The 27,530-nt window shown below is 44.7% G+C and overlaps 4 protein-coding genes across 6 annotated transcripts; 3 read left to right on the forward strand and 1 right to left on the reverse strand.

Moving 5' to 3' along the window:
- Positions 1-1,284: 1,284 nt before the first annotated feature.
- Positions 1,285-3,733, reverse strand: LOC134026459 (putative deoxyribonuclease TATDN3). 2 transcript variants are annotated; one of them, XM_062469230.1, is made up of 10 exons: positions 3,575-3,733; positions 3,452-3,484; positions 3,270-3,343; positions 3,086-3,170; positions 2,863-2,925; positions 2,645-2,754; positions 2,251-2,306; positions 1,996-2,108; positions 1,744-1,824; positions 1,285-1,634 (listed from the first exon to the last, which is right to left on the reverse strand). In XM_062469230.1, exons 1-10 carry the CDS (start codon positions 3,626-3,628, stop codon positions 1,491-1,493), a joined length of 813 nt encoding a protein of 270 aa, XP_062325214.1. In that variant the 5' UTR covers positions 3,629-3,733; the 3' UTR covers positions 1,285-1,490. The 2 variants fall into 2 exon arrangements, with proteins under 2 accessions (XP_062325214.1, XP_062325216.1); XM_062469232.1 differs by having other exon boundaries at positions 1,744-1,821; positions 3,575-3,732.
- Positions 3,729-7,813, forward strand: fuca2 (alpha-L-fucosidase 2). The gene is made up of 7 exons (XM_062469227.1): positions 3,729-4,043; positions 4,152-4,339; positions 4,589-4,928; positions 5,203-5,413; positions 5,796-5,986; positions 6,303-6,408; positions 6,627-7,813. The coding sequence occupies exons 1-7, from the start codon at positions 3,856-3,858 to the stop codon at positions 6,762-6,764; spliced, it is 1,362 nt and encodes a 453-aa protein (XP_062325211.1). The 5' UTR covers positions 3,729-3,855; the 3' UTR covers positions 6,765-7,813.
- A 2,403-nt stretch (positions 7,814-10,216) lies between these two features.
- On the forward strand, positions 10,217-21,479 carry hivep2b (HIVEP zinc finger 2b). Of its 2 annotated transcripts, XM_062469224.1 has the most exons (7): positions 10,217-10,708; positions 12,792-16,727; positions 16,957-17,114; positions 17,504-17,679; positions 17,772-17,870; positions 17,989-18,800; positions 19,013-21,479. In XM_062469224.1, exons 2-7 carry the CDS (start codon positions 13,095-13,097, stop codon positions 19,436-19,438), a joined length of 5,304 nt encoding a protein of 1,767 aa, XP_062325208.1. In that variant the 5' UTR covers positions 10,217-10,708; positions 12,792-13,094; the 3' UTR covers positions 19,439-21,479. The 2 variants fall into 2 exon arrangements, with proteins under 2 accessions (XP_062325208.1, XP_062325209.1); XM_062469225.1 differs by having other exon boundaries at positions 10,235-16,727; positions 18,010-18,800.
- A 1,140-nt stretch (positions 21,480-22,619) lies between these two features.
- On the forward strand, positions 22,620-27,237 carry txlnbb (taxilin beta b). Its single transcript, XM_062469226.1, has 10 exons — positions 22,620-22,766; positions 23,859-24,111; positions 24,260-24,351; positions 24,657-24,827; positions 25,106-25,300; positions 25,605-25,724; positions 25,828-25,902; positions 26,165-26,257; positions 26,361-26,456; positions 26,569-27,237. The coding sequence occupies exons 2-10, from the start codon at positions 23,880-23,882 to the stop codon at positions 27,166-27,168; spliced, it is 1,674 nt and encodes a 557-aa protein (XP_062325210.1). The 5' UTR covers positions 22,620-22,766; positions 23,859-23,879; the 3' UTR covers positions 27,169-27,237.
- The last annotated feature ends 293 nt before the right edge of the window (positions 27,238-27,530 follow it).

Genomic DNA, 27,530 nt, shown 5'->3' on the forward strand with positions numbered 1-27,530 from the left:
TCCAGCTTGTCTCTCCAGTCAGGACCTAGATCATTACTAATGGCTTTCTGAAGAGGGCAATAAAACCAAGTTGTGCTCTACAGTAGCATGGCTTCTGGAGACAGTGATAAGGCTTTGCATTATCACTGTCTCCTCCCCTCACGCTCTCTGTCTCCAACCTGCACAGACAAACAGCAACATGTTGACAACAGCACATTTATGTTCTAGTGGCTGCTCCCACTAACACTAATAAAATAGACTAGGCAGATATAGATAAAACCCTATAAAAATGTATTCTGAAAGCACCAAAAATTAAAAGATACTATGTACAACACATGTTTGGTTATAGTGGTGTAATTGATTTGTATGAATCAAAAAGCATAATTTATTATGCTGACTGAAAAAAAGAGACACCCTCAACAGATATTAATTTTCAAAATAACATTGAAATTTACCCATAACTGGTAAATATGGGTCATCATAACTGGTAAGTCCATACTGTCATCAGAACATAATAGGCTATATGTTAAGTTATTCCACTAACCAATCAAAAAGAGAGCGAACAAGCACAGTTACTTAAAGCTACTATAATTTGAGGTAATTCAGTTCCAAAGTCTTAACCTACAAATCAACATAAGTGTTATCAAACGCAGACTTCACTTTGAACTACATGCACAATGGTTTCTTGCAAACAGTTCTACTCCGGCGAGAAGCGCTAAAGGACAACCGAATTCCCCCAGACCGACCTGAAGGGGTAAATGGACCAATAAGAACACAGTATCTCGGCCCGTTGCTTTAAGTAATCCTTCTATTGGTGTTTTTTTACTGACAGTTTGGACGCTGCTCCAGTCAAGTTAGACGCCCGTGTGCCGTGGTAGTCTCCACGTCTATGGTCTCCACCGGTTCCCACCTACCGAAATTGTCTGGGCATGCCCACCTTGATCTGAACCAGAAGGAGCTATAGCTGATCTGTGGTCAGTAATCATGGACAAGCCTGACCATTCATAGTAAAACATCGAACTAACCAATGACCAGACAATATCCTTGGAAAGGACCTGCTTTCATAACTTGGATAGTGGTATGCCAAAACACAATAACAAGACATATAATTTGCATACAATCAGCTGATATTAAATGTGTGCTTTATATTCTGTGTATAAAATTGTTCAAACTACATTATACATTAGCCGTAAAAGGGATATTATATGCAAAGATTATTTAACTTTAATAAAAATAATGATATTAATAAGGCAAACACTACTGCAAGACTTTTCCTGAGAAAAGTAGACCAAGTTAGCCAGATAATCTTGTTATTCATTTTATTTTTCAAATTCAACTTTGCACAGCAGTCAGGGTCCTATAAGGCCATAATCCCACTGCAGTTGTCTGCTATAAAAGAATAAACAAAAAATGTAACATAAATCACAGCAGCAGACTGTGGCAACTGAACAAAGTCCTTCAGAACAGACACAGTCCGATGAAAGGGTAAAGATCCTCCCAGAATGGGCAGGTCAGACCCTGACGACAGTTTTCAGATTAGGGAACAGGCGGAGGGCGTTCTGGGTCGTCACTTCCAACACCGTCTCCAAGGGGACTCCCTTGATCTTGCTGATGTATTCGGCACAAACAGAAATATTTTTGGGCTCATTTCGGACCTGTGTATGAAATATGAAAAAAATGTAATCTTACATCTTTACATTTTCCACCCAGACTGTGTTATTTACCAGCTCATGGTACGGAATAGGGAGGTTTGAATGGCTCTACCTGCTTCTCTGGACCCAGGGCAGGTGAATCTGTTTCTAGACATATGCTCTCCAGAGGTAGCTGTTTTACAAGCTTCTGCTTCTTGTGATAAAACACAAACCAAAACACTGTGTCAGTCAGTTAAGAGACGTTTTATTCAGTCACCAGGATTCACCCATTTATTCAATGATATGTCCTACTATTATTTTATTGGACAAAAAATGGCTTTTGGTGCTTGTATTATTATTCTTACTATTATAGACTATTTCTTACCTGTTCACTTCTTATGATGGATGGCGGGATGGAGAAGTAGTAACCTGCTCTCACACCCTCCATCGCCACAGAGGGCTTTCCATCAAAAGCATGGAGCAAAGCTTTCTCAACACCTGGTGACAATGGAGGCAATCATTACAGCATCATCATTTGTATGCTTCAGGACTAGAAATCTCTTCAGAGACATAAATACTTACTAAATACTACAGCATTTAGAAATACCTCAGGTGCGTGTGATGTGAAGTCATCCATTACCTTGCTCCTTTAAGAGGTGTATGGTGGGCCTGCCAGCAGATCTAGAATGAACATTTCTATCCAATTGAAAAAGAGAATCTGTATGTGATACTTTTAGGCATTGTATACACTGAAATACGAAAAGTTCTATAGAATAATTTGTAACAATGGAGGAGCCCCCTGTGGGAAGCATAGATATATATATATATATGGGAAGATTCCATTTAGAACACATGGAACCTTTTCTAAATGCAACCTTCTTTTCCAGAGGATTCCTTTTATTATTATCTTTCCTTTATTATGTTTTTTAAAGAATATAACTACTGTAAGGAAAATCCATCACAGTATCAACTCTACATGCATTTCACTAACAATACTAATTTGTGATTTGGTGAACAAGCTGTGCATGACTTACAAGGGCAGGTCAAGCTGTTTGGCAATCTCTGCCTGACGAACAAGCACCTGTCTCTGTGCATCTTTATCAGTGTCACTACTGGCATACCTGGGGGTAAAATCCAGGCCTACCTGTCAGGATGAATGTAGGAAGGATAGATTTGAACTGATGAAAGCTCCTTGATTAAATTAATGTTATCATCATCATAAGATGATCTTCCATAGGGTACACTGGCCTACCTCTCCAATAGCCACGAGATGGTGTTTATATTTCTCTATTAGGGGCAGAGCAGCATCCAAGTCCTGTATTGACGGACAATCCCACAGAGATAAAATATACAGACACACCCCAGTGTACAATAAATATGTACACCCCATTGTACACCCCAGTGTACAATAAATCGTATGTTGTACACCCCAGTGTACAACATTCGTATGTTGTAGTTTAGGAAGGTTGGCCTACCTCCAGAGTGGCCCCCCGCTGTTGCGCTGGGGGGGAACCTTGTACAGGGTGGACTCCCAAACACGGGAAAATAAAGCCAGGAAACCTGTGAAAATAACAGGACAAAGACACGTGCAATAATACCAGAAATGTCTTAGATAAACATGTTCAAATTAAGTTTGTTACGCGGTTGAACAGGTTGTACCTTTTTGACAATTGAATGATTTTCTCAAACTCGCCAGCATGTTCTGCAACGGCTAGCAGCGCAGAAACCCCAGCCTGAAATGAGACGAAAGCTATATTAGGCAATACATAAATCAGCCTGCATGCTCGGTCGCTATACACAAGATAACGATTAAGACAATTTACAACTGACGTGTTACTTACCTTTTTTGAATTATCAATCACTTCCTCAATGTCCTTACAAAAAAGAGAGATATTGATCAAAACGTGCAGTTTCCTTAACTAAACCTTACGCAATAGGCCTACTCTGCCACACGATAAGCCTACCTGGTCAAAATCTTCTGCTGAGATATGACAGTGACAGTCGATGAACCCCTGCATTTGTATTTGATACAGCCAACATAAATGCACAGCGCCTGCATGGAGACTGCACTGGGGACCCTACGCTGTGGGCTGTGCGCAGCATTTGTGACAGACGGACTTCCGTTTCCTGGTTTGTTGAACGAACGGCGTAAATATTATCCTCAAGGCGACTCATCATGTGAGAACAGTCGTCATATAGCTCTCTATAAAAACTTGTTGTGGATTAGATTTTGCTCACGGCAGCAATGGCGCTCTCTAATCTTGCTGCGGTCGCCTTGCTGTCGGTGGTTGGCCTGTGTAGATGCGACTACAAACCTACCTGGGAATCAATCGACTCTCGACCATTACCAGAATGGTATGACCAGGCGAAGTTCGGAATCTTCATACACTGGGGTGTATTTTCGGTTCCCAGCTTCGGTAGTGAGTGGTTCTGGTAAGTTGTATTTTTAGATTTGATCGCAAATTAACAAACGACAGTCGTATTTCACCCGTTGAAGGGGAATGTTATTTTATTAGTTTAACTATTTGTTTGTATTTCCAGGTATTATTTACAGAAACAGAAACTGCAGCCTTATGTAGACTTCATGAAGAACAATTATCCTCCAGACTTCCAGTACCAAGACTTTGCCCCCCAGTTCACCGCCGAGTTCTTCGATCCCAAAGAGTGGACTGATATATTTGCCTCTTCAGGGGCCAAATACATTGTCCTCACCACTAAACACCACGAAGGTGTGTAACATTAGCTATACCTGTCTGTTATAGGAGACACTCATCCTAACTTAGGGTGACCAGACGTCCTCTCGACCCCCCCCCCCCCCCCCTCCCCGTCGACACGACGAAGTGTCCTCTTTTTCACAAACTCAAATCTGGTCACCCTATCCTAACTGGAACAATGACATGAAACATGCATTGTCATAGTCATACTAATTAGCAGGGAGGAAGTTTATAAAGCGTTATCTGTATGTGTTATTTCTTAAGGTTTCACACTATGGGGCTCCAAGTACTCGTGGAACTGGAATGCCATGGACGTGGGCCCCAAGCGGGACTTGGTGGGGGACATGGCAGTTGCTCTCCGGGCCAACAGTGACCTGCGCCTGGGGCTGTACCACTCTTTGTTTGAGTGGTTCAACCCACTGTGGCAGCAGGATGCCGCTAACGTGTTCTCCACAAATGTCTTCCCCACTTCCAAAACCCTGCCTGAGCTCTATGAGATAGTGACCAAGTACAAGCCTGAGTTGCTATGGTCTGATGGGGACGGAAACGCACCTGATAAGTACTGGAACAGCACTGGGTTCCTCGCCTGGCTGTACAACGAAAGGTAACAGAAGTTGCTACATGCATGGGGGATGGCTATGCCTCAGTGGTGGAGCATGTGACTGCACATCAAGATGTCCCAGGTTCAAATCACCCTGTATGTGACTTTGGCTAAAAGTGTCTACTAAATAATGACATGATGTAAACATTCAGTTAGTGACCCCATTCGTAATCTGCCATGATTTGATTGTCCTCCATTTACAAGAAACTCTGGAAGGGAAGTTGGACTATGGCGGCAAATATGACAAAAGTGTGTGTTTATTTTTTAACTTCCTAAGCCCAGTGAAGGAGACGGTGGTGACCAACGACCGCTGGGGCTACGGCTCCATCTGCAAGCACGGCGGCTACTACACCTGCGCTGACCGCTACCAGCCGGGCCACCTACTCAAACACAAGTGGGAGAACTGCATGACCATAGACAGCAAGTCCTGGGGCTACAGGCGAAACGCCCCTCTCCAAGATTACCTCAAGATTGAGCAACTTGTGCAAGTGAGTTATGAATGCTGAATTTTTCCATATCTTTCTGCATGACAAACTGTTTTATCTATGGAAAAATGACTCGGCATGAAGTCCGTAAAGGTTGAAGTCCGTAATGGTTTTCTGTGAGATATTGTAAAGTTTAGTTTATATCTTCAATTACTTTGAGGTAGGCCTTCATCCACAACAGCATTGTACATTGCCTTGGTTTTTGTCTTGATGTTCTGAATTGTTTTAGGATAGGTATAAAAGCTCAAAGGGAATTTATTTTTTAATTTGTGTGTCGTTAACAGGAACACAGCTGAGACAGGTAGTGGTATTGTCTCTCTAGGAAACCTGTGAATGATTAGCTGAACTGTGTGTGTGTGTGTGTGTGTGTGTGTGTGTGTCTCAGACCCTGGTGGAGACTGTTTCATGTGGAGGGAACCTGCTGATGAACGTGGGACCCACTCACGACGGTAGGATTGCCCCGATCTATGAGGAGCGGCTCCGGCAGATGGGCCAGTGGCTGAAGGTCAACGGGGAGGCCATTTACAACACCTCAGCTTGGAGGGCCCAGAAGGACAACACTACTGCCGGAGTTTGGTCTGTTCTCATTCTTAATTTTCCTAATGTTCAGGATCACCGAGTTGTGCTTGTACATCATACTAGTGGAGTCAGGTGGCTGAGCGGTGAAGGAATCGGGCTAGTAACCCAAAGGTTGCCAGTTCGATTCCCGGTCATGCCAACTGACGTTGTGTCCTTGGGCAAGGCACTTCACCCTACTTGCCTCGGGGGAATGTCCCTGTACTTACTGTAAGTCGCTCTGGATAAGAGCGTCTGCTAAATGACTAAATGTAAATGTAGTGTTTACGGTTGTTTACATGCAATAATATGCTTGTTTTGTTATTTATTTGTATAGGTACACAAGTAAACCACAGGAGAAGGCCATCTATGCCATATTTTTCGAGTGGCCCGTTGATGGAAAGTTGTTTCTGCAAGAGCCTGTTGTGACAGGGCAGACTGAGGTAAAACATTTAAAACATTCTGTTTCATTTGGCTATGAATACAGGAAGTATGGACACATGACACACACTGTTCAGTAGAATTTAATTGGGGAAGAGGGTGGAGGGACTGGTTTGGTTACATTTAGTGGTTGAGACGCTTTGAACGTGCATGAATTGTGTATTGTGTGTGGTGTTCCATTTAGTGTGGGACACATACTTTGCCTTTCTTGCCCTAAAAGGTGGTGCTTCTTGGTCAAAAGCCATTAAAATGGGAGCCTTCAAAGCCTAGTGGGATGACTGTGTTCCTGCCCCAGCTGTCCTACAGTGAGATGCCATGCCAGTGGGCCTGGACACTGAGACTGACAGCTGCCATGTAGAGGAGGAAGAGGTGGGACTGGAGGAGGAGGAGGAGGGGATAGCAGGAGAAAACAAGGGAAGTCCAGTTTGCTGTCAGGTTAGAGGCAATGCAAATCATCCCAAAAATTCTTTGGGACATTGCCTGTACTGCCTGAACTAATCCTTAAATAAAATGAAGTTTTAATGTGAATTCAGTGCCAACTGACTGCATTCTGGAACTCAGAATGCATTCTATACTCAGGTATAGAGATCAATTATTACTTTCCTTTAACAAATCAAATCTTTACTCTAGAATTTATCAGTGGGTTTTAAATCTTTGTTATAGAAAATTGCACTTTTTCTACGATTGATTTTACATTTTGTATGAGGGGAGTATAAATATTTCATGTTTAAATGTGTGCTTTATATTCTGTGTATAAAATTGTTCAAACTACATTATACATTAGCCTTAAAAGGGATATTATATGCAAAGATTATTTAACTTTAATAAAAATAATGATATTAATAAGGCAAACACTACTACAGATAATCTTGTTATTCATTTTATTTTTCAAATTCAACTTTGCACAGCAGTCAGGGTCCTATAAGGCCATAATCCCACTGCAGTTGTCTGCTATAAAAGAATAAACAAAAAATGTAACATAAATCACAGCAGCAGACTGTGGCAACTGAACAAAGTCCTTCAGAACAGACACAGTCCGATGAAAGGGTAAAGATCCTCCCAGAATGGGCAGGTCAGACCCTGACGACAGTTTTCAGCTTAGGGAACAGGCGGAGGGCGTTCTGGGTCGTCACTTCCAACACCGTCTCCAAGGGGACTCCCTTGATCTTGCTGATGTATTCGGCACAAACAGAAATATTTTTGGGCTCATTTCGGACCTGTGTATGAAATATGAAAAAATGTAATCTTACATCTTTTTACATCTTGAATTTATCAGTGGGTTTTAAATCTTTGTTATAGAAAATTGCACTTTTTCTACGATTGATTTTACATTTTGTATGAGGGGAGTATAAATATTTCATCCATTCCACTGTGACTTGAAAATTCAATAAACATTATTTCTTATAATTGTTGTTTATAAACCCTTTTAAAGTTATTTTGATTGTGCATAGAAAATAATTAATGATTGCGCTTTGACGGACCACGGGCTCCCTCTATTGGCGCACTGTGAGCTCGCAATGCGTCCGCCCTATTTTCAACTGAAGCATTTCTCCGACGTGTTTGAGACCCGAGATGTGTAAAGAATAGCTAATATACATATCGTATTTCCATTGATAACAATCGTGATACGGAATGCTTCGGAATTAACGACACTAACTATGTTAGAACAAGCAAGGCTTCAAAGGACACGTGTAGAAAGTCTTGGAAAAAGACATCTGCTGACCTCTATGTTCATGCGCCTTATTTTGGCCTGTTAAGTGTCCGTGCTGGAGGCAACGTGTGTGTATCAATGTTGTGTCTGCTCACTGTGTTGCACGCGCCTGAGAATGTGGGAGGTACTTGTTTAGCCAATGTTCCATGACGTGAAAATAGGGGGTTTGCAAGGGGTTCTCAAGTGCCCCCATATCACAGGGTAGTCCAGTACACATAAACGCACAATTATGCAAACGGATCCTGTGATATCCACCTCGGCCTCCCAAACAAGGACAAGTGTTTGCACACATATGGAACTGGGAGTCTTACAGCGAAATTAAACCGTACTGACTGATGTCATATTTCCATAGGCTATTCTAAGTATTAGAACACTCCTAATTAAATGTTACTAAAGGGTTAAACAATAATGAATCCACATTTAGCCTACAGCGGAGCCATTTTGTCAGAACAGGCTTCACATTTTTTGGGTGGGATGGTACTATGATTATTTCTTGAGTTTATAGACCGGATGTGCTGCTCAGGTTTTGTTCGGGTGCATAGAACATGGAGACAATGTGGAACTGTTGGCCTTACGTTGCCATGGGAACTCACAATCGTGCCAGATGTAAACTCAGATGAGTGAACGCAAATAACACAGCCTGTCTCCACTGATCATCTGAGAAGCACCTGCCTACCACAGTCCTGATGTGTTTCTCATAAACATAGTACCCCCCCCCTCTCTCTCCCTCTCGCCTACACATTCTGTCCCCCATCAGTCTGAACTCTCATATTATTAGAGGATTGCTGGTAGGAGGGTGCATGTGAGGCATTCAATCACATGCAAATTAGTTGCGGATGTGAGCTGGTCAGCAGAGCTGTGTGCCTCAGATAGTGGAAATGCCAAGCAGTGTGGAACTTCCAGCGGGACCGACCATTATATTTATAGAGACAGGCGACTTGACCTTCACTGCACATTGAGTATCAGCCATTTTAGTGCCGCTCATCTAGATACTGAATACAGCATTACGGGCCTTCCCTGCAATGCAGTCGTATGTTCAGCTTCAAGTTCATCTCAGTCCCGGTTGATCAAGACCTGTAGTCTCATTCTGTATGAAGCATATGAAATTACATTTCATTTATTTGATTAATTTGGACCGACTTTAAAAAAATAAAAAAAGTAACTTTTTGAATGTTACAACTGAAGGCTAAATGAATGAACTGTCATTTGTGACATTGCAGTTCTGCTATTTGGCTTTGAAAGTAATTTAATGAAACATGTTTGCAAATAATTGTCCTGATTCTACATGGTTGTTATGTAAGTAAGGCCTAAGTAAGCAAACCTTTGTCTGCTTGACAGTTTTATGTTAGCCTACCAATAAGCCTCTAGTTGATAGCCCCCCCCCCCCCCCCCCCCCCACACACACACACACACACACTATAGTAAGCCCAGCTGGGGCAAACCTCTAACCAAGGTCTCCTATTCATAGACACGCAAAGTTGTTCTCACCTCCGTTCCTACTGAAACTGAAGAAGACGGTCAACGCAGATCTGCTATTTTTAGTTGTGTTTATTGTATTGTATTGAAAGGGAAAAGTTTTACCTAAATGACAGGGGAACCTAAACAGAAGGGTCAACAATGTCCAGTAAAATAATATACTGGATATAATTTGATTGACATATAGTGATTACTTTGGTTATGTAGCCAAATCTCTTCCGTTGGAAATGAGACGATATTGTAGTCTAAATGATATAAAGGTAGGCTATTTCTGTAAGGTATTTCTCTACTGACTGTTGGGTTTGCCTGAAAGCTACGTTTTAATCATAGGCTACATTTCTATTTCCTTGACCTACGGTCGGTCAGATTATGCTTTTCAGTGTATATAGGATGTGGTTTCCCTTAGCGCATCTATAAAGCATGCTACCTGCAGGTAGTCCCCCTTTGATTCTATCAGCTGCCAGGTTGTCCCCAATTCAGTCAGCCAATAGCATGGACTGTGCATCGTTTTACTGATCTCCGATTAACATCTGGGAAGTGACAGAAAAGGTCGGCAGATATATAATTCGTGACGATTAGACGTGAGACAGTAAGCGTTTTGTTTTTACAGACCTTACACGTACCTCTTAGTGTATTCTAGTTTATTAACAAATGCAAGTCATAGAAATATTTATTGTAGCCTTCGTTTGACAATATTTTGTCTTTTAAGCGATTGGGATATTTTTATCTTCGTTTTGTGTAAAGTAGCCTATTGCCCGTCAACGAGAGATTAAGCAATTGCTGCTTCACCAGAGACCACTGAGAAAGTGTCCTTAAACGTGGTGTGTTGTGTAAGCCCTCTCAGGGCCCCTTTGCTATTTTTGTGCCTTGGTCCGCGTCACGGTTGGGTATTTTCTCCGGTGACTGGCTCACATCAATAGATCTTCTAATGCCTACTCAGTCAGCCAGCCGCGTTTGATTGATGAGGTTTTATACCTTCCTGATTTTTTTTCTTCTTCCTTATTTCAGTTTCATTCATTAGCCCAAATATGCGGATAATGGACAACTGGAATATACAATACGAGGAATGTCACATGTGACCGGCAATATGGGACAAGGGAGAATACGACTGTCGGGTTTGTATGAGGGGGTTATGTTTGATACCTCGGCGGCTGTTTCTGTGTATGGGGTGGTTTTTCGGCTAACCACAGACCTTGAGGTTGTCTGCATTTAAACCAGGCAGTAATAGCCCACGCTGATGGTTGTTCTAAATGCTGTGTACTGGGCACTACAGTATCATATGATGGGGATAACACCCCAGTGTCCCAAACAGTGTAATCTTCTTATTATATTCATGTATTTCATGTCATCTTAGACACCGTAACTACCCCTTCTAATAAACGCTATAGGCTCAGACGTGGGACTGCAGTATGGATGTTGTCCATTTATACAGTAATTGCCTCATTGTTCTCTTGCAGTATGCTGTAAGCTGTGTGGTGCTTGTTGTTGTTATTCTGCCATTCCTCATCGACTTGGAAAGTGCATGCACCATCAGAACCCTCCACCCACAACCATTCACAACACCATCCTACCACCCACCTCCTCCACAGTAGCACTCCAGTGTCAGTATTGTACAATGGGTTGATACAGCTCTACTACCTCCACAAGGCAGAGACAGATTTCTGAATGGGGGGCTTTGATGATGTATGAGCACACAAAGTCTGCCTGTTGAGTTAACGTGTTGTTCAGTGTTACTTTGTATGCTCTGGAAGTGTAAGCTTCATTCCCTCTCTCAGGAGTTCAAAGGTATTCGTTGTTTGTGGTGGTTTGCTAGAGCTTGTCTTGTCTCTGTCTGCCTCTTTCTCTCCTCTCAATGCCGAGAAAGGATGGAAACAGCAATGAGGTCGTGACCTTGAAGAGAGCAGGCTCCAGGGGTGTACAGTGTTGTCACCTCTGACATCCCTTACCTCTGTAAACCTCATCTCTCGGCACCCACTGGCCCAAGCGAGCCACCTTCATACGCCTTCCCTCTTTCCCTGTCTCTCCATGAAAGGCCCCCAGAAACAGAATGGATGACTGTGGCACAGAGTCTTCTAGAACCGGCGGCGGTGTGAGGCCATTTGTCACAAATATTCGGTGTTGGTTCTCAGGCTTGCAGCTGCTTTTATCTAGACATCTTGAGAGTCACCTTGGATTTCTGTCCTCAGGTTCATGCCTGGGGAGCTGCTGTAACAAAGACGGAGAGAGAGGAGTGAGAGAGAGAGTGAGAGTGAGAGTTAGAGAGAGAATGAAAGAGAGATAGAGAGGAGAGAGAGACGTAGGATGTCCTAATTAAGGGGAACTCAGAGGGTTTGAACCAGATAATCTTGCATAACCTCGTTATAGTGCATACAGCCTATGATACTGAGAAGATAGAAGTAATTTTCCTCAGAGACCCAGGCCCCTGCTGTGGAGCTTGTGTGTAAAGGCACTTTAGCTCAACAATGCCTCAGACTGGCCCTGTAATGACAGGCACAGACTCCAGTTGTAACTAAAGATCATGGAAGGATGCTACTTGTACAAGACTGATTTTGGGGCTAAACAAGAACAGATCCCCTGGGTCTGTTAGTCGCAGGGTTACGGCAAGGATTGCGTTTTAGTGTGTGGAAAAAATAAGCCTCACACAGGCTCAAAGCTAACTTAACCAAACGCCATGTTACGTTGTAAGCACTACACGCGCTTGCACACACGTTCTCACACACACACGCACACACACACACAGTTCTGCAGTAAATGTAGGGCATCAGCCAGGGGTAAGATGAGGTTGTGGAGGTATTTTAAAGGCTGGTAAAAAGACTGATTTTTCCATTCCATTCCTGCTGTGCACATTGCTCGTTATACATTTTATACACCACTTTTTGTTTATTTGAAGGATTTTAAGAGGGCAATCATTTTGATTAGGAGACTATTAGCATGTTTGATTTGGTTTCTGTCATATTAGATTCTATTTTATACTTGATCTGAGTGCGAAAGAGTAATAGAGTTGCTTTGTTTATCATGAAAGAACTTGGAATATTCTATGATTATAATTATATTCTATTAAGTTATATTTTCCTTAGTTTTGTTTGTCTTTACCTGAGCAATCATTCTTAGCATGACTAGCTAGTATCATGTTTTTATCAACTTTTTAATGTCTCATTTTACAAATTATAATTTCTCTGTTTCTTTGGTTTCTTTCAGATGTCCCTGTCCTGCAGCTAATTCGCATATCTGCTAATATTATTAAGATTACATAACAGACATTATCCGGAAATCGATCCTCAAAGAAGGTGACATTGGATTAACAGGAGTCACTTGAAACTACAGCTGAAGAGAAATGCTCTGTGTTGCCCCGGGGGAGGAATGTTGAACAGAGAAAAAGGACATCAGAGCCAGCAACTGTTCAGGCTATAAGAGGAAGCCCCTGGGTGGATTTAGAGGGGGAGGGACTCGAACCTACAACCTCCGGTGGCTCCAAGTGGAAACACATGTGCATCATCAGAAATGCCTCTCTCAGGGAAAAGGCAGCAGCCGTTAGAGGATCAGCGCGCCCCCCAGCCCCTTGCCGCAGGCCATCGTTACCATGAGCTACCCTTGTACACTCCTCAGGAAGACCAGTCACTTACCTTCGCCAGACAGAAGACCGTCAGCCAATTGGCGTCAGTGCCATCCCTGGGAGGCTGTGGGCCCTCCCCCTTGAGGAAGTCCCCCACTTTATCCCTGGTCCCCCAGCCACAGGGACCCCAGTCAGGCACAGAGTTGCTATCGGAGGAAGTGTGTAAGATAGAGCCGAAACCGCAAAAGCCTGGGAAGTATGTTTGTGATTATTGTGGAAGGGCTTGTGCCAAACCCAGTGTGCTCAAGAAGCATATCCGCTCGCACACCGGCGAACGGCCCTATCCCTGCATCCCATGTGGGTTCTCCTTTAAAACTAAGAGTAATTTATATAAACACAGAAAATCTCATGCTCACTCTGTCAAAGCTGGAACAGTGCCATTTTCAGAACTGGGATCTTACAGTGCCAACATGGATCAGGGGTCCCTGGAAGGGGAGCTGTATTCCGACGCCGAGCAGAGCTCAGACACAGACGAGGACACACTCACCGACTCTCTGTTAGTGGACTCGGAGGAACCAGATAGTGTTGCCGTGAAAACATCCCATCTCATGGCACAGAAACAGGGATCCACAATGACGCCGATTGAGGACGGCTCATCCCAGCTCAAAGAAATCAATGCATCTCTTGCTCTAGCTCAGGTCAGCCCTGCAATCCAATCTAGCACCATCAAGCAAAGGCTTGCGCTGCGGCTCTCGGAAAAGAGAAGCAGCGACACTGACCAGTCCCTCTCCCTCCCCAGCCAGTCTAGCAAAGGCAGCACAGACTCTGGTTACTTCTCTCGCTCTGAGAGTGCAGAGCACCAGAGCGGTCCCCCAAACACCAACGCCAAGTCCTATCAAGAAATCATGTTTGGGAAGTGTTACAGACCAAGTCCCAGACAGACGGCTGTTGTGACTTGCAGGGCCAACTCTAGCGATTCCACGCATAGAGAGGGGAAGGGTTCAGAGAGGGGGGTATCCCGTGTTTTCACGCAGGAGAAAGAACTGGTTGAGTCCATCAAAATAAACACAAGGTCATTCACGAGAGAGGAGATTAAAGATTCCCAGCTGGACCCTGCCTCTGATGCCGGGCCTCTCTTCCGGAGCAACTCCATGCCCACGTCATCGGTAGCCTGCCTCAGTATGCCACAAGGCCTGCGAGGCAGCCACTCCTTTGATGAGCGCACGAGCCCCGGAGGGATGAGGAGGCTCCGAAGACAGGCTGCCTTCGAACTCTCCGTTCATGAAAGCCACACCGAGACCGAAAACTTCGCAAACGTGGCTGAGAGCCCCCAGCCCGCACCGTCGGGGATGGGCGGGGAAGGTCTCTCTGAGACGGTATCCTGCGCAGCACTTCAGAAGCAAGGGCTGGAACTAGCGACGAGGAAACGTCGGAAGGAGAAAAGGGAGGAGGAGGATTCTGTGGGGCCATATGACAGGCGCTGTGACATGTCTGAGGAGAGGCAGGACTTAGCCAGGCTTTATGAATCACAACAGCTCAGCCGTGGGGCCGGGCACAGCGTGCACACTCAGCTGGACAGACACGACATGGAGGTCTTAGTCAGCCCTGAAGCCATAGGAAGAAAGTCTTTAGGTAATGTAATTTCTGTCATTCAGCACACAAACTCATTAAACAGGTCTCAGTCTGAACCATATCAAAGTCAGAGGCAGGACAGCATTTGTTCACTGCAAACCGCAAAGCACGTTGAAGTGCAGGAGAGACTGAGTAGAGCTGAGATTATGAGGCATCAGTTGAGTGAGTGTAGACTAGACCAGTCATATCAAATGGGCCCCAAGCTAGTCCGCCAGTCCAACATCCAGGTCCCAGAGATAAGGGTCACTGTCGAGCCTGACACCCCAGAGAAAGTCCCGGAAGTTCAGGTAAAAGAGCCTGAAAAGCACGTGGAGGAGTTCCAGTGGCCTCAGAGGAGCGAGACATTATCTCAGTTCCCCCCCGAAAAACTCCCCCCGAAGAAGAAGAGACTGCGCCTTGCTGACATCGAGCACTCCTCCGGAGAATCTAGTTTTGAGTCGGCATGCACTAGTCTCTCCCGGAGCCCCAGTCAGGACAGCAACTTATCCTACAGCTCCAGCTTTTCCTTTGACAGAGAGGACAGCTTCAAGTCAGTCTCCCCAGGACGCCCTGATGATGGTGGAAAGCCGCTGGAGTTCCTTGCTGTGCCAGGAAGTGGCAACTCCCTCTTGGTCCTGAACCAGCGTCAGCAACATGAGATGAGACGCTCCTCGTCTGAACAGGCCCCGTGCAACCTGCGCAGGGAGCTCCCCGAGGCGCGCAGCATGTCGTTTGACTACGGCAGTCTGTCTCCAACGTCCCGGCTTAGGCATGGGGGCGTCGCTGGGGCTGAACAAGACCCGAGTCATTTGGTGCGGCAGGAGTCCTTGAACATGGACCCTGAATTCACCCACTTGCGTCTGTTTCCCCAGTGTTACGGCAGCAGCGCTCTGGCGTTGTCAGCGTCCGCCGTGCTTTCACAGCCCCTGCCAGGATCCGCAACAGGTAACATCTGCCCTCAGCAGCCCCCCTCCAGCCTGACAGTCCCTGTCAGGATACAGACACACGTGCCGTGCTTTGGTAGCATCACGTACACCACCGTGTCTCAGATTTTGGACAGTCACCACAAGAACCAAGGTGTCGGTTCCACCACAGTCTCTTGTCAGCCCGTATTAGGTTACACCAGAGGACTTCCCTCTGAGCCACTAACAGTCCAGGTTCTCGATCTGTCCCTGGCCAAGCTGAAGACAGGCATCCCTCTATCCCTGACCTCCAGGACTATCTCAACCACCAACGCTTCCAGTGGCGGAGCCAGCAAGCGCGTGCTGTCTCCTGCCAGCAGCCTGGACCTGTTCATGGAGGTGAAACAGCAGAAGCGGGTGAAGGAGGAGAAAATGTTTGGCCAGATCGTGGAGGAGTTGAGTGCTGTGGAGTTGGGGAACCGCGGAATAACTGAGCAAAGGCACGTGTCGGAGTTGGGGAGTGTGTCCTCTCTGGGCTCTCAGGAAGAATCCCTGGGAGCACGCTTCACCTCAAAGCAGCACATGCTGACAGAGAGCTGTGATGTAACAGACTCAGCCATGGCTCGCTCTCCAGAGGAACCCAGCGCCCGGCCGTGTTCTCTGCAGTATGCAAGCGACCCCCCAGAGGGTGCCATGGACACCAAGGTGAAGATGGATACGTCAGAGCAGTTGGTGCACAGTCAAGACATCCTGTTCTCCGACTGCAAAGGCTCCAAAGTGCTACCTCAGTTTGCGAGTCTCGGCACAACAACAGGTGTGAGCTGGTGCTATCTGAACTTCACCAAGCCCTGCAGCTCCCACAACGCGCCTCTTTCCTCCGTATACGCTGCCTGGTGCGTGAGCTCGCATGACCCCAACCCCCCAGACCTCAGCACCTCGGCCTTCCTGGCCCTGTTGCGCTCCAAGCAGACGACAGATTCCTGCGCCTACACCATGGCAGCTATGCATCAGCCGGGGACGGGGAAAGTGGTGTCCTCGCTCCTCCTGTGGAGACAGAGACTGGAGCAGGTGAGAGACATCTTCTTCCCCTCCCCTCGCCTCCCTTTCCCCCTCCTTCCCCAACCACTCCTGACCCCCCTACTCCCAAGCCCCACCGCCAGTCTTGGCACTGTGTGTGTGCGTTTACAGCACTAAGTCACATCCTTACACACCGTGCCATTAAAGCATTGTGTTACATTGTCAATATCCTGTGTGCTTAAACGGCATGTTAACAAGAATGTTTGGTCATCTGTTTCAGCTCCAGAGGAAACCAGAGCTGAGAGAGGTGGACCTCCCCTGTGGGAGGAGACCCAAGGACACCAGCTGCAGGGGCAAGGCTGCAAAGGAGGACTGGAAGGAGCGGGAGGCCCCGCCAAAGCAAGCTGCACCCACTCGCATCAAGATCTTCGAAGGAGGGTTGGTCATGACAACATAAACATTGTACACACAGCGCAGGATAAAACGTTAACACGTGTGTGAGGATTTTAGCATGGCTGATCGAAATATTTTATCGAAACTGTGATATATGTTTTCCTGTCAACCCCTGTCATTTGCAAAATGGTCCTTTATTATTAGGTTGTATATCTATCTCTTCTGACTGAAGATTGGTTGATACACAGCTGACAATATAGGCATAAGCTGTTATAGAATTTGGAGTTTGCAAATGTTTGACTTCTTACTTCTAAAACTGTAGTTTTTAATATTTAACATAAAGAACTCCCAGTTTTACAACTGAGAGGCATTTAACACATTCTGTGAACCCAGCATTACGTTGCTCCAAATGAAGGTCAGTCTCTTCCTGCCAGGTACAAGTCCAACGAGGACTACGTGTACGTGAGGGGCAGAGGCAGGGGGAAGTATATCTGCGAGGAGTGTGGCATCCGCTGTAAGAAACCAAGCATGCTGAAGAAACACATCCGCACACACACGGACGTGAGACCGTACGTCTGCAGGGTCTGCAACTTCGCCTTCAAAACTAAAGGTGCTCAAAGATTTCCTTAAGTCTCTTTGCTTATTTCATGAATGTGAAAGGAATGCCATTTGTAATCGTCAAATGTAATGTATGGCATACAGGAAACCTGACCAAACACATGAAATCGAAGGCTCACATGAAGAAGTGTCTGGAGCTGGGGGTGTCCGTCTCCCTGGACGATGCAGAGATACAGGAGTTTGGTAAGAACAATGGATGGATGCCTTCTTGGGCTGTTTATTGTGTACTAAAATATGTATCTTGAAATTGCACGACAGCAGTTAGAAAGCAACTGGGTCCCCATAACATTGATGTTTGTAGATGTGTTTGTTGACAAAACAGATGACCTCCAGTCCAAGGCAGGCGGACTGAGTGCAGCCAAGCACCAGTTTTCCGACGCGGACGACTCCGACGGCATGGACGATGAGATTGACGAAATCGATGAAGACGAGGAGGAGGATGAAGAATACGAGGGGGACTCTACTCCTAAAATGGGCTCCAGGAGTACGAGCCCCCAGCCCTGTGGCGTTGCCTCTCTGTCAGTCACCGCCACCGCTGTCATCCACGGCTGCTCGTTCATCCCCCTGCCAGACGCAGAGTTCCACCCCCAACCCACCTGCAGGAGGACGGGCACCGACCGCAGGAGCATCCTGGCCGTGGTTGACAATGACCAGAGAGAGAAACCACAGGAGGAGGACTCGCTGAACACGCTGTCCTCAGACCAGACCTGCTTGCTTTTCGACACCTATCCTTCCTGTCTGCTGTCACTGGGCTGGGAGTCCCCCCTGCGTGAACCATCTCCCTCCCGCCTCCGCTACCCCTCCCCCAGAAGAGAGCTCTCCCCTCGAGGACGCTCCTGCTCCTCCCCCCGATGGGACTCCACCCCCCTGCGGCCCAGCTCTCCCAGCCTGATCCCCATCCAGCACCTCTCCCCAGCCTCCATGGAAAGGCCCCTGTCCCCCGGAGCGGAGCAGGGAGGGAGGAAAGAGCCATTGGCGAGGGGCCGTCAGAGGGTGGTCCTAAGGGCTGTGTCCCCGCGGCGAGGCTCGCACCAACACAGAGGAGGGGAGAAGATCAGGCACCAGGTCAAGACTGAGCTGGTCCCACAACCAGAGACCACAGAGATGGAACTGGTATGTGATAGGAACACCCTTATTAATCTGTCTGTACAGATATTGTAAAATGTCTGGTCAGATATCTTTTAATGTTTTTTTTTTACATTCAAACATAAATTGGCAGGTTGTATTTGAGGGAATCAGAAGTGATGTTTTTGTCAGAATCAATTAGTCATCATTAGGAAGGTGTGATACTGTAAGGGCGCTCATGGTCACATGTTTTCCTTTAGGATCAACGGAGCAGCATACCCCAAAATCTGTCTGGTCCTGCCGGTTCCCCCCACCAGAACCTCCTCAGCCATCTACCCCTTCACTCCCAGTTGCAGACCCGGAGCCTCCTCCCTGTGGTTCCCATCGGTGGGATCCAGCTGGCGCCTTGCTCCCTGCTCTCCTCCAGCTCAGCCCAGGGTCCCTCTCCAGCTCCCAGCCCCCAGACCAGTGACAGCCCAGGAGGAAGCACTCTGGACGGCTACATCAGAGCTCAAGACAACGGGGAGGAAGACTCGACCCAGCTGTGTGACAGTCTCTCCCCCCACCAGGACTCCCTTGAGAATGCCCCGCACCTCACCATCAACAACATCAAGCAAGAAGAGAATGTCCAGACCTGCATGAAAGCAATCGCCTCCCTCAGCATCACCTCAGGGGATATTAAGTAGGCCCTCAACATAGAAACACCCTGGAGGATGGATACACCTCCAGTGTGTGTGGGTTTGCTAGATCCCACAATCCGCAGATCCCTCTGCCCATCCATGACCTCTTACATGACCTTTTAAGGCTTTATCTTGTCCATGGACTATCTTTACGGTTAAGAAGCAGCCATGTTGCTAGGTTTGCTAGAGACTGGTTTGATTTATTAATTCAGAGGCAGGAGTCCAGGGGACGTTTTGTGGGTAAATGTGCAATATGGAAAGAAATTAAGCTTAAATATCCCTTTATTTGACGTAGTAGTTTGCATATAATTGCACACAAACATATTTATTGATACAAATATCTATACCCAATGTGCATACAAACAATGTATGTGTACTTTAAAAATAGACTGTTGTTTAATGTATTCATATCGAATGGTGTAAGGGTGTAATTGTTAAAGTAAGGATTTAATCCTAAGGAAAATGAAGAAAAGGGTAGTGTCTGTATTAAAAAAAAACTGTCAGACCAAATTTTTGTAGACCTGCTTATTGTGCAATTTGGTGCTTTTGAATAAGCCTCATAATTATGTGCCTTTTTATTTTGCTTAATTGCCCTGTTTTGTCATTACTGAGCAAGAAGAAGTGTTTCGGAAGTAATTTCCAAAGTGTCGGAAGTGAAGTGTTATTGTCAGTGAGATTGCTCTTATCCATAGCCTTTGATTTGTGTAAACTAAACTGCTGTTAAGCGCAGCTTGACTTCTGTTCTACAATCAACGTGAAATGTTTTACTTTGTTGCGTTTTCTCAGTGTTGTGGTTTATCTTTGCAAAAGGCATGAGTTTTGTTATTGCACAATTAGAGAAATGTAATTATGTATAAGATGTCTTTATAACATTAGAAGGTAAGCACTTATCGATCCTGGTATATATTTGAGTACTATTTATACACTATATAAATATATAGATACCTATACGTCTGCATCGGTGAGCAGGCTGAAATTGCTTTTTAACAGTCATTGCTTTATTGGCTTAACCGATTTTAGTTTGTTTGTAAAGACCATGGAACTAATGAATGTGAATATGCACTTTCATCTAAACTTGGATGACAAACTGATTTGGTTGGTTAAGAAGAAGCTACAATCAGAATTTATTCAAATATGAGTTTAAACATTCCAGTTATTTGATTGATTTCTCATTTTCTGTGCGTGTTCGGCGAGCGAGCTCACATGCAGGTACGGTAAGCATCAGGGGCTTGCTTTGTATTTATTTTAAGCGTCGCAAAATGACTATCATTACTGTTTTATGTACTGTAGTATGATTATGTTTAGGTGTCGAAGGTTAGGGTAGGATGCTTCAGCTCAAAACGTTTTTCACTTAAATGCATATTTACTTTCTGTCATTTGATGACTTCAGCTGTGGCGTTGCATCCGGGATCTTCTATGTGATTTGTTGGTATCTGTTTGAAGGTATTTTGACTTCAGTTTAATGTAAGGACAAAGGGAAACTTCTATTCAGAATAACAACCGTCTACTACGACAGGGAAAGAAAATCACATTTACATCTTCAAAAGTAACAAACACTAGTTTGTTCAATATTTTGTAAACACATTTTATTCCCTCATGTTTACATTATGAATTACTGGTGTACTTCTCATTTTAGTTTGAACACATCGAGTCTTGAGAGTAATGATCCAAATGTTAACAATGTATAATGCCAACAGTGTTCAATGCTCGTTCTTGATTAACGGAAATGGGTGGTCTTCATTTTCCGTTCCATTTAAATTCAATGTTTGTGACTGTTAAAATTGTTTTATTTTGTATTGTATTTACGGAACTGGATTGTGCCTCATGTTTTCAACACTCCCTGTGCACATACAGAGAACAGATTATTTATCTCTGCAATGGCATTTTAAAGGTACATTTTGGGGCATAATCGCTTGTTTAGTTGTTAAGCGTCATTATGGATAGTACGGAAGGAGTGCCTCTTTTACTCTAATAGGGAATTTATTGTTTGGTGCTCTACTTTTTAAGATTACATTTAAAATTGTTTTAAAAGAAGATACTCCTAATCTATGCATGTGTTGAGTCTCATTGTTGCACAGTCTCCTACCCAAGATTTATACTGCATGTCAGTCAAATTCACAACACATTTACAGTTTAGAATGAAATGAAATCAAACTTTATCCGTTTAGTCCTTTTTACAAGAAATGTCATGCAGGGCTTCACAGATCAGCACCTATGCCTAAACCATCGGGGCACCCTTAACGTCCAGTGAGGTTCCATGTTCCAACGTGTGCATAAGTCCTGAGGGCATTCTTTCAAAATGAAAGTGAAAAGCTTCAAACAACACACTGACATCTTCTGGTGTGAAACAATCACCCCAATTGAAATAAAACAGCTTAAGTAATTACATAGAATAGGCTGCTTTTTCTGCATTTAACACTGCTGACAGTGAGATAAACTTGCAGCAAATACAATGTGTACAGTATCACTGTAGGGATTAGGGTCTGATTCTCCCAGTAAGGTCTAGGGGCTAATTATCCAACTGGTTTACTCAAAACCTTTGTGGAAACTGATTACATCAAACTATGTTAGTTTTCTAATCTCTAAAGTAAAAAAATAAATAATAGATTTTATAAACTACTATTAAAACGGCATTGCTTGTATTACTTAAATAGTTTGATGTCATCAGTTTCCACAAAAGTTATGAGTTCTGAATATATTGGGTCTGCAGGGCAGTGCTACTGTAGGAACTAGGGTTTAATTCTCCCAGTGTTAAAGACTAGTTGCTAATTCTCCCAATCCTAATGTAGGTACTAGGGTATATTCAGTCACAGCAACTATTATTCTCAGTAAATCCAATTACTTCTAAGATACAGGACAAATAGCTGCAAAGACCACAAACGGACTACCCCAACATGGTGCTGAAGAATCCCCACAGAAGCCCGGTTCTGTCCTCAGTTCTCTTTCACAGGAAGTCACTCACATCCTCCTCTCACTTGAGGAAGGTTTCTGGGTCATTTCTCCTGAGCAGGCTCGTCCGTTGTATGTGGGCAGTGTTATTTTGAGCCATGGCTATGTTCTCTCTCTCCCCTCCCTCTCTTTCTCTCTTTCTCTCTCTCTCTCTCTCTCTCTCTCTCTCTCTCTCTCTCTCTCTCTCTCTCTCTCTCTCTCTCTCTCTCTCTCTCTCTCTCTCTCTCTCTCTCTCTCTCTCTCTCTCTCTCTCTCTCTGTGTTGGAGAGTTGTGTCTCTGAGGTTTATTTTGGGGTTGTCTTATCGCAGCTGTTGTATCTGTGGTGGCTGAATCTCTGGGCCCCTCGCTCCACTTCTTTCACCTCCTCGTTCCTGTCCCGTCCTGGTAAGAGGAACTTCACTCTTTCCTATGTCTGATTAGGACATTTAAACAAGTGCATGGTGTAGAATGTATATTACTCTTCAATAACTCTTCAATAACTGCAATTTCTACAAGGTTTCCTGACGTCCATACTGTTGACCAGATTTTCGGGATTACCGTTCTTTAGATGAGCTTTGCATTGTAGTTGTTGATGATAAATGTTTACTGATTTGGAGACAATGACGATGGACTGTTTGTCCTTTGTTTGTTTGGAAACAAACTGAAAGTGTTTCATGTTTTTACGTGTCCAGTGAAACATGGACTCCAACCTTATGTGTTTGGTTCTTGGAATCGACTACTTGGAAAGACAGCTACTTGAAAAATGTTTACATTTCTGTTGCAGTAGCTATGCAAGACATCAAATTTAACTAGACAATATGTATAATTAACTTGGTGGATTTGGTGAATATATTTGAAAGTAATAATATGTATTTTTGATTATATGTAACAATTTTTGCATATGTGTAACAAGTTGTCTCTGCTGGATTTATCTAACACGTAGTTTTCCATGGTTACTTAGTAAAGTACTTTGAAGTACAGTTCAGTTTTTGGGGTAATTAAACAAATATTGCACACATGAAATCTACCATTAACATCAACAGGGGGGATTAGAAATAAATAAATAACGTGACCATATTAAGTAGTTCCTAAAATAGCTTGTGGGCCCAGAACAGGTGCCATGTGCTCAACTTGTGAGAGCAGGGGGACCAGGGGAGTGAGAAAGCTGTGCAAGCAAGCTCGTTTTACATAGATAAACAGGCTTGAGCCACGGGATACCAGAACCCACCAGGACACACACAATACTGAATTTTGACAGATTAGATTGCAAATCTTATCTACATATTGTTAAAGTCTGAAGCCTGTTAGATACAAATAACCACTACGGTAAGACATTAGATAACTGGCAGATACTTTCTCATTGACTTTCATATGAGTTCCTGATTATTCACAGATTCCACCTCAAATCCGCAAAATAAAAAAGCGAATCTCTGGCAAAAACAAAACAAAAAAACATTTACCTGTTGTCCCTAACAACCAATACGATTTTCCTCTCAGTGAAAGCCCTTTCACAGTAAAATGGAGACCGTTCAGGAGAGCAGCCCTGTGGAGGTGCCTGCACCCGGGGGCCCTTCTGAGCCCCAGGTGGACCTGACTGAGGACTTCTGCCAGCAGCTGGAGGACATCATCAGCACGTACCAGACGGCTGAGGACAACGGCGAGCCAGAGGACACAGACGAGCTCTCCACCGGGAAAGATTCCGGCGGACCCAAAGACCAGAGATTGGAAAAGAAGATGCTCAAGAGCCTGGGTGGGTTCTCTGTTCTGTGTGCCTGGGTCACTATCTGCGAGCTAGCACAGAAGTACATGAAAAAATACACACAGACGTTCATGAATAAGTGCACTGATTGTTGCATGGAAGCATTGCACACTATTCTAGTTTTGATATTTCCATTCAGGGAAGGAGGCCATGCTTTTAATGCAAAGTCTGAACAAACTTGGGACCCCGGAGGCAAAACTGGAGGCTATCATCAAGAAGCATGCTGAGCTGGTGAGTGACTCTAAACCTGTGGCACATTTGCTCTAGCATACAGCTGGGGAGGAAACTGCTACAGTAACATAGATATATCTGTGTGTGCCTGCGTGTGTGTGTATACGTGCGTGTACGTGCATGTGCGTGTCTGTGTGCTTATATGGATGTCTGTATACCTGCGCGTATGTGCTTGTGCATGTTCTTCCATGTGTCTGTGTGTGTGCGTGCTTCTTTGTGTGTGCGTGTGTGTGTGTGTGTATTTCTATGTGTCTGTATATGTATGTGCTTCTATGTGTATGTGTGTGTGTGCGTGTGTGTGGCAGCTGGAGGAGCACCGGAGCGACCAGAAGCAGCTGAAGATGCTGCAGAAGAAGCTACTCCAGGTGATGAAGGAGAAGGACCAGCTCCAGAGTGAACACAGCCGGGCGGTGCTGGCGCGCAGCAAGCTGGAGGGGCTTTGTCGAGAACTGCAGCGACACAACAAGACCCTGAAGGTAAGTCTCCAACTGTCCAACTGTACGCTTCCTGGTACAGTAAGGGTGCTGATGCAGATACTGTGGAAAATAAGTTGAGGATTGAGACTTTTCGGATTCTGTGCTTTAGTTTGGATGCTGCTTGAATGTTGGATTTGGTGAGGTGTAAAACGAATCAAGCACAGTTGGTGTGCTGATGCAGACACTGTCAAAACAAAATGAAGGGGTGAGACGAATGTAGTTTGGATGCTGCTTGCATGTGGTTATTGAGGGTAACCGTGGGCCTGGTCCAATCACAGGAGGAGACGCTCCAGAGGTGCCGGGAGGATGACCTGAAGAGGAAGGACATCACCACTCACTTCCAGAGCACGCTCAGCGACATCCAGGCCCAGATCGAGGAGCACAGCAGTCGCAACACCCGGCTGTGTCAGGAGAACAGCGACCTGGCGGAGAAACTCAAAGGGCTAATCTCGCAGTACGACCAGAGAGAGGCGGTACAGGCCCACGTTTTAGCATGATGGGAGGGCGGGGGGGGGAGGGGTGGATTGAGAGATTATAATTAACTCAGTGTCTGCTCTCTCCTCTTGTTATGCTTTAATGATAGTCCTGTGTGATATAACACATTTCACTTTGGTCAATATTAATTATCATTGTCATCTGAATATTGAGGTCCATCTTACAATGGTGTTCTTTGTCCCGTTCAAAGTAGCTCATAGCTGTGCTTACATCAAGCACATAGATATGAAATATTTTCAGTAAAAACAAGTCATTTCGAAATCTTTGTCTTCTTCCTTGCAGAACCTTGAGAAGGTGTTCAAACACAGAGACTTGAAGCAGAAGTTGTTGGAAACCCAACTTGCACAAGCAAACCTGATCCTGAAAGAAGCAGAGGAGAAGCACAAGATAGAGAAAGAGCTTGTAAGGGCCAACTGCACTGACAGGAGAATGACTGAGCTCAAACGTGAGATAACATTAATGCAGCAAACAGGAACACGTATTCACAGACCTCCGTTCTCCACAGTTACTGAAGCAGGCTGCAGAGTGGAAGCTACAAGTCAGGCATATGAGAGAGAATGAAAACAGCATGAAAGCCCAAGTAAGTCATATGTCATTCTGTTATCACACATTAACTAGAAGTAATGTAATAATTGTGACTTGGTTCCAAAGGTTTAAAATACCATGAAAACATTTAAATCGAATTTAAATGTAAGACCTTTAAAGTCACAATTAGTTCAAGTGTCATTTAGTGGAAATTTGATGTCATCCAAAATGTTGACTGCTATATGTGAGTGTGGAATGTTCTGAGTGCGTCATCTTATGTCCTTTCTGACTTCTGGGATGGCATCTTCTCCCTCAAGCTCTCCATGTACTCTGAGAAGTTTGATGAATTCCAAGGCACCGTATCCAAGAGCAATGGTGTGTACGCAAGCTTCAAACAGGACATGGACAAGGTTAGTATCACACCTATGGTACATGTGGCATACTATTGTGTCATTTCCAAGCATGGAGACCACGTTTCCTGTACATGGTTCATGTTGGAATCCTGTCTCCTAGATGTCTAAGAAGATGAAGAAGCTGGAGAAGGAGTCTCTGTCCTGGAAAACTCGCTTTGACGGCTGCAACAAAGCTCTTGTTGATATGGCTACAGATGTAAGAAACATCAGCCTTTATATTGCCTCATCTTCTAGTTGAAATAACAAAAAATGATTCAAACAGGAAGTCATCATAACTGGTTTTCTCACTTTAATTCAACCCCATACAGAAAGCCCTGAAGGAGAAGGAGTTTGAGCTGTTTACTGTGAAGAACCAGAAGCTGGAGAAACTGTGCAGGGCCTTGCAGGAGGAGAGGAAGAGCCTGCATCAGAAGCTACAGGAAGCGCAACAAGGGGGCACCAACGGCGGCGAGACGTTGGAGACGGTGACCACAGAGGTTCCGGAAGCAACCGAAGAGAAGGCTAACCAGAGCCCTTCTGTTGCCGCAACAACGAATGCCTCTGAGGATGCCTCAGAAGCTGCGTCCGAGGCGCCTGTCGTCTCCACCCCAGTTGAGACGCCGCTGACGAGGGAGCTGGCAAGCCTGAAGGCAGAGCAGAGCCGCCTGCAGGAGATCGCCTCCTCCTTCACCATATCCCATGTCTTGGAGCAGCTCTCTGAAGACACTGAGTCCAGTGAGAGTGTGGAGTCACATGGACACACTGAGGCCAGCCAGGGCCCTGAGGAAAACCACATAGAAGAATGTAATGGATGCCATGGTGATCACACCGAGGAGACAACCGTGTCACATGACCTCACCAACCAGGAAGAAACTCTGGGAGGAGAAGCTCAGGAGTTGAGAGATGAGGAAATGGAGAATGTTGACTAAAGCAGCAGAAAAATCTGCTGACTTATATTTCAAATAAATTCCTATTAATAAAGAATAACTGTACATGTGTGCATTGTGTTGTCTTTCTGTTTAGAGAGAGAACAGTTTGTGGTATTATGATCACACATGCTGAAAGGATAGATATTTTAAAATACACTATTAACAAATTTCAAAGGTTTTTGAAGTAGTTTATTATAAAGTGTTTAAATTTATTGGTCATTTAAAAGTTTGAGATTGATTTATTAAGATAGAAATCAATGTATGTAATAATTTACGTATTAAACAAGTCACATGGTAGTCATTGGTCACTCGAATTAAATTGCAAAAAATCTATTCATGCCATTAATCTACATAATAAAAAG

The sequence above is a fragment of the Osmerus eperlanus genome, chromosome 9, assembly GCF_963692335.1.
Source record: "Osmerus eperlanus chromosome 9, fOsmEpe2.1, whole genome shotgun sequence".
In the NCBI taxonomy this organism is placed as follows: Eukaryota; Metazoa; Chordata; class Actinopteri; order Osmeriformes; family Osmeridae; genus Osmerus; species Osmerus eperlanus.

Coding starts and splice junctions, on each gene's coding strand:
- fuca2 (XM_062469227.1), top strand. CDS start 3,856: ATGGCGCTCTCTAATCTTGCTGCGGTCGCCTTGCTGTCGGTGGTTGGC. Junction 4,044..4,151: donor TTCGGTAGTGAGTGGTTCTG/GTAAGTTGTATT, acceptor TTGTATTTCCAG/GTATTATTTACAGAAACAGA. Junction 6,409..6,626: donor TTGTGACAGGGCAGACTGAG/GTAAAACATTTA, acceptor TTGCCCTAAAAG/GTGGTGCTTCTTGGTCAAAA.
- hivep2b (XM_062469224.1), top strand. CDS start 13,095: ATGCCTCTCTCAGGGAAAAGGCAGCAGCCGTTAGAGGATCAGCGCGCC. Junction 17,680..17,771: donor CTTCGCCTTCAAAACTAAAG/GTGCTCAAAGAT, acceptor TATGGCATACAG/GAAACCTGACCAAACACATG. Junction 18,801..19,012: donor AGACCACAGAGATGGAACTG/GTATGTGATAGG, acceptor GTTTTCCTTTAG/GATCAACGGAGCAGCATACC.
- txlnbb (XM_062469226.1), top strand. CDS start 23,880: ATGGAGACCGTTCAGGAGAGCAGCCCTGTGGAGGTGCCTGCACCCGGG. Junction 24,112..24,259: donor GAAGATGCTCAAGAGCCTGG/GTGGGTTCTCTG, acceptor ATTTCCATTCAG/GGAAGGAGGCCATGCTTTTA. Junction 25,903..26,164: donor AAAACAGCATGAAAGCCCAA/GTAAGTCATATG, acceptor TTCTCCCTCAAG/CTCTCCATGTACTCTGAGAA.
- LOC134026459 (XM_062469230.1), bottom strand. CDS start 3,628: ATGCAGGGGTTCATCGACTGTCACTGTCATATCTCAGCAGAAGATTTT. Junction 3,485..3,574: donor CAGCAGAAGATTTTGACCAG/GTAGGCTTATCG, acceptor CTTTTTTGTAAG/GACATTGAGGAAGTGATTGA. Junction 3,344..3,451: donor TGATTGATAATTCAAAAAAG/GTAAGTAACACG, acceptor GTCTCATTTCAG/GCTGGGGTTTCTGCGCTGCT.